Source organism: Falco peregrinus, chromosome 12 (genome assembly GCF_023634155.1).
Source record: "Falco peregrinus isolate bFalPer1 chromosome 12, bFalPer1.pri, whole genome shotgun sequence".
NCBI lineage: Eukaryota > Metazoa > Chordata > Aves > Falconiformes > Falconidae > Falco > Falco peregrinus.
Window position 1 is genome coordinate 24,229,527 of NC_073732.1, and position 12,080 is coordinate 24,241,606.

Sequence of the window (12,080 nt, forward strand, 5' to 3'; positions counted from 1 at the left end):
TATTTCTGTAGGAGTTGTAGCTTTACATTAACTAAACCAATTTATTTCCTGTTAAACAGACAACAACACTTCACTGAAATCAAACTGACGAGAAGTCACACTTTTAACAAGAAAATACACTTTAAAAAACCACACAAGTTGTTTGAACTTTTGACAGTTTGTGAACACGTGTGCATAACTGATAAGAAGGGCTCCAGCTTTGAAGAAGACTTTATTGCATTTTGTACTATAAAACCTGAGTTTGTTCCCTTTAAAGGAAGTGTAAAATTCTAGCCATAAACATAGGGTTTAACTGAAAACGTATATAAGTAGCGCTCTTTTGGTAAACCCATACTTTCAACTGAAATGCTCTGAGCTGGCAGGTGCTTTCTGCCCGCTGGAAACCAGTGTGGAAGTGGGCCACGTCCCATGCTCTGGTGCAACAGTCATTACAATACCGGTGGACGCTGGACTTTTTTCCAAGGGTTGTAGCTCTGGAGATGTTTCCATTCCTACAGATGATCATCTGCAAGGACACAGCCACCGAACGCCAAACTACACACTGCTGTCGCACAGGACTTATCTGCAGTCTTTTCAGTCAGCAGCTCATTAACAGATCACAATGACTGTGCCAGGCCTATCGGCTGGCTCTGTGTTTTCATTGTTAAATGGCATAAAGCAGAATTTCCAGCTGACAAATGGATCTGTAGACCACATCTCCTCTGTCAGTTCAACATCGTGACATCGACACCAGTATGCTACTGCAATGAGAAAGCTGTTGATGAAGTACAGCCAAGGGACGTTCATCTCCATGTAGGCTGGAATCCGAGCACCGAGAAACAAAATGATAATTTGAAGAAGAACTAAAGGTGCCCAAGTGCCAAGAAAACAGATGAGGAGTCTGGTCAGGAGCTGCCACTTAGAGCAAGTGCCGTTGTTGTTAGACACACAGGGGAACATCAGAACAGGCTGACCGGCAAAGGAAACTACCCTGACAGACAGCAGCATGGTTACAACTTGCTTCCAACAAGCCAGAAGAGCCACGGCTATCAGCAGCACCGTGGCACATGAGACCGAGTAGCTCTGCATGCTGGTATGGAGAGGGCACTGATAAGGGGAAAAATGGTTCTGAATTTCTAGTTCTTCATAGATAGCAGGAACTTTTAGAATACAAAAGAACCCTGAAATCCATATAACAACCACAGCAAATACATAAAGTAATCTTTGACCTCTTTTAGGAAATTGAGAGGTTTGGGCTACAGTCATGTAATAATCCAGACCGGCCACAAGATACACCGGGTAATGCAAAATACTGTAAGTAAGAGAAATTATCTGAGTGAACAGGCAAATGTGGTACTTTGTAAAGCGCACACCCCAGAGGGCAAAGTCCTCAAAACAGAAAATGAAAGATATACTCATCAGCAGTACGAAATCAAGAAGTGCTAGTGAAATGCAAAAGTATCCCAAAAAACTAGTTTTCACATTTTTTTGCTTAACTTGCAACATGAAGAAATCAAGGAACACTTTCCCGAGTACAATCAGGAGCAACATGCAGCTGATTTCAAAAGATTGGTTGACCTGGGTGTAGTGGTACTGACCAGAACAATTTTCACAGAGTATGGCAGCCATCCTCCGATAGTGAGGACCAGCAAAGTATCACAGGGCACAGTGCTTCATATCTGAAAAGAAGGAAAAAAAAAAAAAAAGTTTGTAACAATTTATTTCTGGGTACCTCTATCAATTAGTTAATTCTCCATCATAGCAAATACTCAATTTACACCTGAATTTTCCAGGCTCCTTAATCAAGAGTAAACAGCTTCACCAACACATCAGTAGGATTTAGGCACTTCCTGACAATTTATGTTCTTCAAACTACATTCCCGAGAGTTAAAAAGTCAACATAGATATCGAAGTTACTTTTTCCTAAGGAAAGGCTGGCTGTGTTCCTTTCCTTTAGAAAGTATGGGGGTCTTTCTGTCCAGCTGGGCTGAGGGAGGGATGTTTCAGAGCTCCTACATATTTTGAAGAAATTAGACAACGACAGAGGACAGAAATCATACAAGATTTCACATTTTGGCCTCACAGTTCATTATGCTCAAAGAACCTATATGGAACTGAGACTGCAGAAACGTCCTGTAAGCATTAGAAGCATCAACCCAACTCATCCCTTTTCGGTGCTAAAATCCTGGAACACGAAGGCAATCCGAAGCCTTACAGGAACTGTTCTCCATGTGCTAACTGCTGAGGAAAATGCACACGGGATGGCTTCATGTGTGTCAGCGGGACACACTAGGTGAAGATGTACCTGCTTTCTGCTCTCTTTCCTAAAGGAGCAGGATGCTTCAGCAGAGAAAAGCTGAGGAGCCAAGGCAGCCGTACAGCGGAACCGCCTCTCAGGAGCTCTGGTAACAGTGATTCACTTGTATTTAAACAGGCACCCACACCGCGTTGTTACCAGCTTGCGGGGGCTAGCGAGCGTTTGAGTCGGCGTCTCCTGAAAAAACAGCTTGGAACAACTGGAAACGCTTGGCAGTGCACCCTGAGATGCGTCCACGGAACTCGGCCACCGGCCCACCCGGGCTCGCTGCTTCGCCTTCACCCGCGCACGTACCTTTCGCCTGCTAGAACCTGTTACAGCACGACAACAGCCTCCGGGCTGCGCGCCGCGGCCGGCACCGCACGCTGCCTGGGGCGCGCCGGGACGGGCAGCCTGCGGGCCCGGCCGGCTCGCACGGGGCGGCCCGTCACCCAGCCCCGCAGAGCGCTGGGGCCACAGGGCGAGAGCCCCGCCGCAGGTCGGGCCGCTGCTGCCTCGGGGCGGCGGCCGGGGCCGAGCACGGGGGCGGCCGCCCGCTCCCCCCCAGCCCGGGCCGCTGCCGGGGGCTGCCGCGCCGCCGCCGGGCCCCGGGCCGCCCCGCGAGCTCCTCCGCACCGGCCCGGGGGCGGCTCTGAGGGGACGGCAGCGGCCGCGGCGCCGGGCTCCCGCCCCGGCCGGCCCCTCCTCGCCCGGGAACACACCTGCTGCTGCCGCCGCCCCTCCGCGCTCCTCCTCGGCGTGTGCCGCGGGGACCGGCCCCGGCCTCCCGCCCCAGGCGGCGGCCCCCTCAGGCGGCGGCCATCTCCGCCCCTGCGCATCGCACGGGGAGCGGCCGGGGTGGGGCGGGAAGGGACGGGCTGGGCTCGCCGCGCCGTCGGGTGGGGCCTGCCCGCTCCGCTCCGCTCCGCTCCGCACCGCTCCGCACACACCCGGCCGCTCGGCTCCCGCCGCCTGCGGGCTGCGGCCGGCCCTGCCTCTCGGGGCCGGGGCCGCCCTGAGGAAAAGCGCTGGGGGCGGCGCGGGCCGGGGGGAGCGGGGCGCCGCTGGTCACCGGAGCGGCGAGGGCCGGGCGGCGCGGCCCTCCGGGGCCACCGAAGCCAGCACACAGGGGGCGGGTGACCGCTTTCTGCGGTAACCGCGGCGCATAGGGGGGGGAAAGGCTGCGGGGGCTGAGGGCGGCTCGGCGGCAGGGGCCGTGGCTCTCGGGGCAGGGGCCGTGGCCTCCGGTGCCGGGCACGGCGGTGGGCGTGCGGCCGTGGCGTGCGAAGGCCGGTGTGTGCCCCCCGCGTGTGCTCGCCCCCGCGCTGGCTCTGGGACTCGGCCCCGCTGGGAAACACGCGCCGGTCCCAGACACACAGAGGTGTCGGGGCAGGAGCGGGGATGCTGGTCCCCTCCCAGCGATGGCCCTGCAACCACCCAGCGGAAAAACTGGAAAAACTCAATTTCTGTTTCTTTTCTGGTCTGACAGGTGGAAGAGCTCTCAGCACAGATCTCCTGTCCCTGCCCACGGAGCCCTCCGTGGGGAAGTGCCCGGCTTCCCTTGGGGCACGGTCAATGCACAATTCCGTGGATTTTGAGGCTTCCACATGGACGTTACCCTTCCGTACTGCCGTACTGAACGCAGCATGCCTCTAAACATGAGACAGTTCACCTTCTTCGGCATAGCTCTACTTTTATCCTTGATTAAGCCATCGAATCAGTACTCCAGGAGTCAGCTAGTGGTGTATTTGCAACACAGTTCAAACTTTTAACGTCATGTAATGGTTTCGTAGAACGCTTCTGGTTTTGAAATACAACACAAGATTGTAAAAAACCCTCAATACTGTGTATTTAGTCTCTTCCACAAGGGAACTTAATATTTAACTGGCAACTGCATTCTGGTAATGATACAGTTAAAGGGCTATAAATAAATATTAACTGTGAACGCTACCCTGGCAAAAAGATTTTTCACAAGTGGGTCTCTCAATTCTTCTTCCTCAGAGATTCTCAATAATTACAAAAAGTTTAGGAGAGAGGTTAGCAAATACCCATTATTTGTTTAAAAATAATGATGAATTAAAACAGGTAATCCTGGAAATAAATATAAAACCTTATAAGTGGGTTGGCTTTTCAGCTTGGCCATCCTGTGGCAATCTACTTAATAAAATTTAAAGATTCACGGTAACAGTACTTCACCTCTTCCAGATCAAAGTACTAATTTAGTTTTCCATTTGTTGTTTTAATTCCCATTTACCGGCATGTGTAGGACAGCTGCACATCCCACTGGAGGAATGGCTTGCTGAGGGACCTGAACGGTGCTTCTTAAGTTAATTGGCAGTGGTTTGCTGATCACTGCATGTACACAATGTAGCTGTAATACTATGACATCTTTATTTTTTCCGTTTTATGTTTTTGGTAATTCAGCATTAAATGTAATGAGAGGCTTGGAAGCCTGTGACTTCCATGCTGCAGCACCTGCCCTGTGCCCAGGACGGCCACTCCTCTGCCTCCACAGGATGCTCATCTGAACTAGCTTACTGAGCAGGAGTTGCTAGTGTGAGTCTCTAGATGATCTGGGAAGAGGTAGTGTCTAACATCCTTCCTTTCCCAAAAATTAGGGACTGGCAAGAATAAATGAAATCTTTTAGATACTTCCTGCAGATCAGATTGCCTGAAACTTGGGCAGAACTCTGGGACCTAATGAGGAGAGCTAAACCCTTTGGGAGATTTTTGGGTTTGTTGATGATCGGCATTATATTCTGAAAAAATGTGAGAGCTTAAAGTAATCTGAGGCAGCATTCACACTGGCAATATTTTCTTACCCAAACAGTACTTACTAGGGCTGTTAGACAAGTTGCAATGTAATGAGAAAATGTTTACACCTGAGATGGGTATTGTACATTCTGAGCACCCGGTCCATGGTGTGGACCCACTCAGAAGTATCCGAGTGGTGATGACCTCACAAATTTTCTTCTTAGTTCCAATCCCAAGTAAAGCAACAGAAGTGATTTTCCCAGTGGTAGCTAATGAATTGTTTTTGTGGTATCTTTCTGATGTTTTTGTTTCTGATCATGTCTGTCTTTATGACTGCAGAAACTACTGTACTGGCCTATGTGGGGAGATACCTGGTTGGTAGAAATGAACAACCAGGAGGGGATGGGGACAGTTCAGACATTTTTTCTGCAGATAAAAATCCTGATGAGCATGTGACTTCCAGAGTATGCAGCACAGTACGTCAGCTCCATGCTCAGCGAGCCTTCCGAGCAGGCTCCTCAGCATGGCCCACAGGAGCACTGTGCTGCCCAGGTTACATCCTGAGTTAATGCTGAGACACTTGGCTTCCCTTTCCCTCCACCAAGGCCCTCTGCGGCAGTTGTTTGAAAGTTTGCTTACTACTTACTGATTGCTCTCAGGTGATTCTTTTCTGCTCCTGATTGCCACATCTCATCTTCCTGTTTGTCAGAGAAATGATACTGCAAGATGGGATGCCCTGCTGTGCTAGAAGCTGCTTACATCGAGTATGGGGTAAGGGCAGGACTTCTTTAGCACCAACTCCGCTTGCAGCTTCGCAGGAAAACTTGCAGGTACTTGACAAATACCATACTCTGTTAATAATGGCTCGAGCCCATCCTGCTTGATTAAAGAGGCTGCATTTATATTCATGTGCAGCAATAGAAAGGTTTAAGGAATTAATTTATATTTGCATGCAGGCAGCTGAATGAGAAAATAAGACAGGAGACCGCCTCGTCCAGGAGAAGGGTGCATGTAATGATACATCAAACCTCTTGCAAAAGCTGTTTGTGTTTTCTTCAGATGATGATGTTGTCCTTCTGTGTCCCCTGTAGTCAGAAGATATTTGCATAGGTGCTTCCTTCTGCTTTCAAGACTGTGTCCTGCTGCTGGTGGCTCATATTTTGGGTTCTGTTAATGGTAAGGGTAGGATTTTAAGACAAAGGGGAAAGGAACAAGTACTTCAACTCTAACTTCAAATCTAATTTGTTCAGTTTCTGAAAGAAACAGAGTGACTGAACAAAGTTTGTGTCCTCATAGAGTGGGGATTGGTCTCTACCTTCTCCCTTCTGTGACGAAGCTCAGCACCGCGGCCCCACGGTTCGCTGCGGCTTTTGAAGTCACTTACAAAGACCAGTGGGGAGTAGGAGAGTTTCTGCATGTTCCTTCTGCTTCATCCTCAGTGCTGCCTGATTTAGGGCCAGGAGGTTCCCTTCAGACAGGGGTAGGTGTAGATAGCAAATGCAACTTCTTTACCATTACTTGAAGGATTCGAGGGGGTGCTTTGTGTGTAGTTAGAACGGAATCTTTTACTTTTCCCCAGTTTTTCCTGCTTGGGACGTGTTGTGCTTCAAAAGCTAGTTGTAATCTGCCCCTTCATTCAGTTGAGCAGAAGGAATAAGTTTAAACCCCACCTCTGTGTATTTCAAGAAACCTTACCTTGACATTTTGGGCACCTCAAGCCACGTGGGAGCAAGACAGGGAGATCAAATGCGTATTTATGCAGTTTGATGTCATGTGTGGGGAAAGCTATACACTGCAAGGTAACCTCCTGGAAAAATTGTTACGAGAAATCAATATCCTGAGCAGCCAGGAGCTGGGCATGGCTCAGTTTGGAGACAAATGGACATAACAGCCGTGAGCAGAGCTGGCAGTGGGCTGCGGTGAGCGCAGAACATTGTGTCTGGAATGTATTTGTATGTAGAGACGAGTGCCAATCTGACACAGCCTCGCCTGTATCCTTCCCTTTTGCCTGGGTATACCTTTAACTGGGTGTTGCCTGGCTGAGCATGTTTAATGCCCTATTAGATTTTATGCCTTGTCAGCATGGGATCAGCAACTGGAGTTTTGCAATGGCTGATGAGCAAGCAGTTGTGCAGTTGCTGTTCCTGAAAGGCTGCATGTCTCAGAAAAAAACAGTATGGTGTTTACGAAGATTTTAAATTTTCAATAAAATACTTGACCAGTGTCCCATTTACAAGATGTTTCCATTTACATTTCAGGAATCTTTTAAAAGCACAGATTATGTGCATTTGGATCTTGATTTGCATCATTTGAGGTGCTCATCTTAAAAGTAACAGGTTTGTTCATAGGAAGTTCTTGTTGAGAAAAAACTATTTCCATTGTAATTTTAATTCGAAGGCATCTTGTTACAGAACTCTAACGCTGCTTGTTCAATGAAAATCTAGTACATGCAGCATGTAGTTGATGTCAGCCTTGTAGTAGCGTTTCCTTGATTTGTGTAACTGCAGCATGCTTTCACCGTACAAGGTGTAACCTTTCCTGGTGCTCATGATGATGATGATGATGATGATGCAGGGGTATTTTTATTTTTTATTTTTCTATTGGCTTGTCTTTGACACAAAGAATTTTTCAGGGAACTAGAAGAAAGATGGGAAGAGCAAGGCTCTGAAAACTGTGTTGTATGAACCAGTAATTTATAAGATCTGATACATGGCTCACTGGTCACTGTGACAAGAAAGTAAAATTGTTAAGACTGAAGCCAACATGGGGTGCAAGGGGTGATGCTACTGTCATTGTTTTGTTGTTTGTGAGCAACACAGAGTGAGTAATCTTCTGTAACCTTTTAGAATATTGCTACCTCCTGGTAGATTTCAATTTTAAACAAATTCTATAGTGGCACTTCTATTTAAAAGGAAGCTAAAAAGCAGTGAAGTGTAATTTCAGTCCCACCCTCAGTCTGAAGAATTCAAAACTACATCTTCTTATTCCCAACAAACAGCTTTTCTTAACTATTAGTGGAAGATTCATATGCCAGAAAGAGAAAATAAGAATTTACTGTTAAGGCTAGTGAGAGTCACCTGGGACTCTTCTCTGCGTTTCATTTACTGACTAGTAAAGGTAAACTGCCAGAGGGCCTCATAAGCACTGATATCCTTTACTGGATCCAGGCTACGGAGTACTTTATGGGATCATAAGCTTAGCCTTTTCTGTGTTTGGTTTATGTTTTACATGATGAGGATTAATGGTGGTTACCACCTGTAGAGTATGCTTTGATCTATATCTAAAGCATGATCTGTGTTTACTGAGTAGATAGCGCTCTCTTTACTTTAACTTGCACTGAAACCATTCGCCTAAAGCTGTTACTAACTCTAAACTAATTCCTCTCTCAAAAGTCTTTTATTATAAACCAAGTATGTTTCTGAGTGATCATTATTTTCACATTAAAAAAAAAACACAAACCACAAAAATGCATGGCAAAACGAGTGCCTGCTGTGTCAGCCAGTAAGTAATGGACTCTTTGTGGACACAAAAAGTAAATGTTCCTTTTGTTTTCCTGCACCTGTTGCTGTATTACAAATAAAATCATCCGATGTTTTATTAAATAAAATGGAAAGCCTTAATAAAATTGTACCAGCCATTACCAGGAAGCCTATTGAAAACATTCAGCAGCTGCTTCAGTCTCAGTTCACTTACACTGATAGGATTGTTTCGTCCTTCTGCTCTAAGTGAAAAAGCTGCAGTGCCGTGTCGGTGTGCAGCAGAGCCTGGGACCGTTTCATACCACTCTCCTCTAACTCCCTTTGAAGTATTTGATTAGAATCAATAATAAATCATGCTCAGCAGTTAAGTGCCTGTGACTTACAAAAGTTTGTTAGAAGTGAGTGTCCCGGGTCTTACATCTAAGTGTTTTGCAAACATCAGCTTACATACCCTTACAGCATAGTGGTAAAGCAGGTAAAGATCTACTGTGTTATTCTGACTTTACAGAGGGGGATTAATCAGACAGGTTAAGGCTCAAATCAGTCAACCTTTTTCATTAGATAAAATGCCCAGGTAGCCTGAGGAATCCTCTGGAGCGAGCTGGGGGTCGGCCTCACTCAATATAGTTACCCATCACCACTCTTTCTCTAAAGGTCCCTAACAGAACTGACCTGTATCTTCTGTATTTAAAAGTCAACGCATCTGTCGCATAGCTGTGTTGGCAAGTAGGTGGAGACTTTCACAGAACAGGCTGTAGTTCCTAACAAGAGTTGGCTAATTTGAAAGAAAAGGTAACCCTAGCAATAATCTCCATTCTAAATGCTGAACAGTAGGTCTTATGTTAAAACCACTAAGGAACTGCATATTGGAAAATGTTTGAGAAATGCTATTTTTACCAGAAAGTCTAACAAAGAATTTTGTTCAAACTTGGATGATTCCAACGTTTCTAGGTTTGGTTTTAAAAATGTATGAGAAGTAGTTGGATGAAATGTCAGCCCAGCAGTAAGTGATACAGCCCTCCCTTCCCACAACAGGGAGGAGGTGAACAGCGAGGCCGATGGGCAGAAGGTGCAGCCTGGGGACCTGGGGGCAGTCCCTCGGGGTCCCCTGCTGGGACGCGTCTTCCTGGCCACCCAGCGTGAGCGGAGGAATTACCCACAGAGTCTGTCTCCTGCCTTGTTCTTGTGATGTTACCAATGTGTGAATCTACTCTGCATTTATCCCAGTGCAACTCCATGCAGAATTTAGACTCAAATATAAGGAAATAAGGCAAATACAAGCTTTCTAGAACTCATAGTAGTATGTATAGGATCTATATGTATAAAACTTTCTCATCCGAAAAGTTGATCTAAAATTGTGCGCTGCAGCGTGCCTCGTGCAGGAGTTGGTGGCTGGCTTTGGCATTCCTCGTTTGGCCTGGCATGGATAAAGCCACGCCAGGGACACCACTAGCTCGTAGCATCCTCTGCCTGCTCTGCTTTGCTTTGCTTTGTTTCACAGCCAGGATTTTTGAGCCCGTCCTACTGGTGTTTTCAGCTCGAGATGACCCTGCTCTCCTTCTCTCTTCAGGCACTAACCTGAGGCGGAGGAGGAGGGAAAGAGGGAAGTGAATCTGGAAGTTAAAAGGACTCAGCTCCCCCTTCATCAGTAAGTCAAGGTCAGAGCATCTTTCAAGGGCTTGGTGGTCCTGGGTTAACAGTTGGACTTGATAATCTCAAAGGTCTTTTCCAATCTAAATGATTCTGTTATTCTATGATCCACAGTCAGGCCCACAGGGACCAAGAGCTCATTCAGACTCTGGAACACCCAACGATGGGGAAGCCGGTTTTCTGTCCTCACTGTGGCATTTCCAGGGAGAACAGTAGTTACTGATACTTAACTTTTCCACTGTGGTATTTTTCCTCCAGGCGGTTTTTAGGTGGCTTGAGGTTTTTTTTGGTTTTGGTTGGTTTGGGGTTTTTTTTTGTAAATTGCTTAGGTTTGCGGCTGGAGTATGTAATCTGTGGCACAGGGATAGCACAGGGTAAGCAGCTCAGCAACTGCATGAGGGAGGGCAAGGGCAGGACACAGCAGCAGGAAGACGGGAAGGGTTTACTCTGTAAACTGGGCTCTCTTGAAATCAATCTGCCAACAAATCCAAGAGGGATTCTGACAGGGACTTCCAACTGCTGCCAGTAAAACAACTGCAGCTGGAAGAGGATGCTTCTTTGTTGCTTTAGGTGCCAACTGTGAGGTTTGAATATTACTTTGCTGTCCTTGTGACCCTGTTAGAAAGGAACTATATGCTCAGAGGAGCGGGAGAGCAGCTCTGCAAGGCTCTTGCAGCCAAGTGCCACAGAGAGAACTGCAGGTGGTTGTAGGAAGGAAAATGAGGGGCTACGCCAGGCAGGTCTGTTTTCCACATTTCCTCAGTTAATGTTTACATTGTCTATATCTGATGTTTGCATAAGGCAGATGCTTCTGCCAGCCCTTCTCCTGATCTAACACAAGGAGGGCAAGTCCTGGTTAAAGTGTAATTTAAAAGTTGATTGAGGAGCCTCCTCAATTTTTCTTTATCTGCCCTTTATGCTGTATGACACTCTGTGAACACCATCTGGTATTATTTCAAACAGAAAGTGAAACAGGCTTAAATGAGTAAAAAAATATCTCCTATAAAATGAATGTATTTAAAAATCCCCAGAAAAATCTGCTATATGATATACAGCAGGTGAAAGCAAATGCTCCCCCCATGACACTGCTACGAAGGTACTTTTGCTATTTGAAAATTGCTAATAGTCACAAGAACCCCACCGGTGCTGTTAATGTTTCTACAGATAAAGAAATATGGAAGTTTGTCAAAGAGTAATTTTTAATTATTTCTTGCTAGAGAAAGAGCTGCCTTTGTTTAAGGATCCCAGAACACCACAAGTGAGCTGAGGTTATCGTATCCATGCCAGAGCAGAGCATACTTGGGTGTAACATCTCTGCTAAATACTGATCTGCATTAAATACTCATTCATGTTTTACCAGTAATTATTTAATTCCAAAAAAAAGTTAGGAATAATCATATTTTCTTGCTAAGAAAATAATCAGATAGTTATATTGGGTATATAAAACACTGGGAAAAATATCAGTGAGACCACTGTGAAATTTTATTGCAGGAAGGATATTTTCATAGAGTTGTTAAATAACTTTCCACTGAATATATATGTATATGCTGGTTCCCATAAGGTCACCCTAGTCTCTGGTAGTTAAAAGTCAAAATCGGTAAGAACAACTTTGAAATATCTTATGTAAAGGTGTTCTGATAAAGAGCCAAATGTGGCCAAATACCTGTGTGCTTGTCTCCCTTTGGACTGGAAGTGTTTGTCAGGACAGCCCACTCGCAATCCTACTATTACTGGCATATTGTAATCACTTCTCTCATTATCTCATTCCAAAGTAAGTCACAAGTACTTGGGGACTATTTGTAGGAAATGCTAATTACAGTGATGGGCCACGCAGTCCCCTCCTTCACCCCTGAACAGCTCCAATATCTCTTTCTTCACGCTACTTTCTCAGAAGATTCGGAGTTGTTCAGTGCAGATGAAGT

The 12,080-nt window shown here is 46.2% G+C and overlaps 1 protein-coding gene and 1 long non-coding RNA gene across 6 annotated transcripts; one reads left to right on the forward strand and one right to left on the reverse strand.

Moving 5' to 3' along the window:
* Positions 1-192: 192 nt before the first annotated feature.
* GPR160 (G protein-coupled receptor 160) lies at positions 193-3,137 on the reverse strand. Of its 4 annotated transcripts, XM_055817577.1 has the most exons (3): positions 2,998-3,116; positions 1,760-1,991; positions 193-1,658 (listed from the first exon to the last, which is right to left on the reverse strand). In XM_055817577.1, the coding sequence occupies exon 3, from the start codon at positions 1,606-1,608 to the stop codon at positions 589-591; it is 1,020 nt and encodes a 339-aa protein (XP_055673552.1). In that variant the 5' UTR covers positions 1,609-1,658; positions 1,760-1,991; positions 2,998-3,116; the 3' UTR covers positions 193-588. The 4 variants fall into 4 exon arrangements, with proteins under 4 accessions (XP_055673552.1, XP_055673551.1, XP_027650212.2 ...); XM_055817576.1 differs by lacking the exon at positions 1,760-1,991 and having other exon boundaries at positions 2,998-3,137; XM_027794411.2 differs by lacking the exon at positions 2,998-3,116 and having other exon boundaries at positions 1,897-2,629.
* A 67-nt stretch (positions 3,138-3,204) lies between these two features.
* On the forward strand, positions 3,205-9,092 carry LOC114013691 (uncharacterized). 2 transcript variants are annotated; one of them, XR_008749479.1, is made up of 3 exons: positions 3,205-3,427; positions 3,765-4,858; positions 5,739-9,092. It is a non-coding gene; the product is annotated as an uncharacterized LOC114013691 (long non-coding RNA). The 2 variants fall into 2 exon arrangements; XR_008749480.1 differs by having other exon boundaries at positions 3,765-4,831.
* The last annotated feature ends 2,988 nt before the right edge of the window (positions 9,093-12,080 follow it).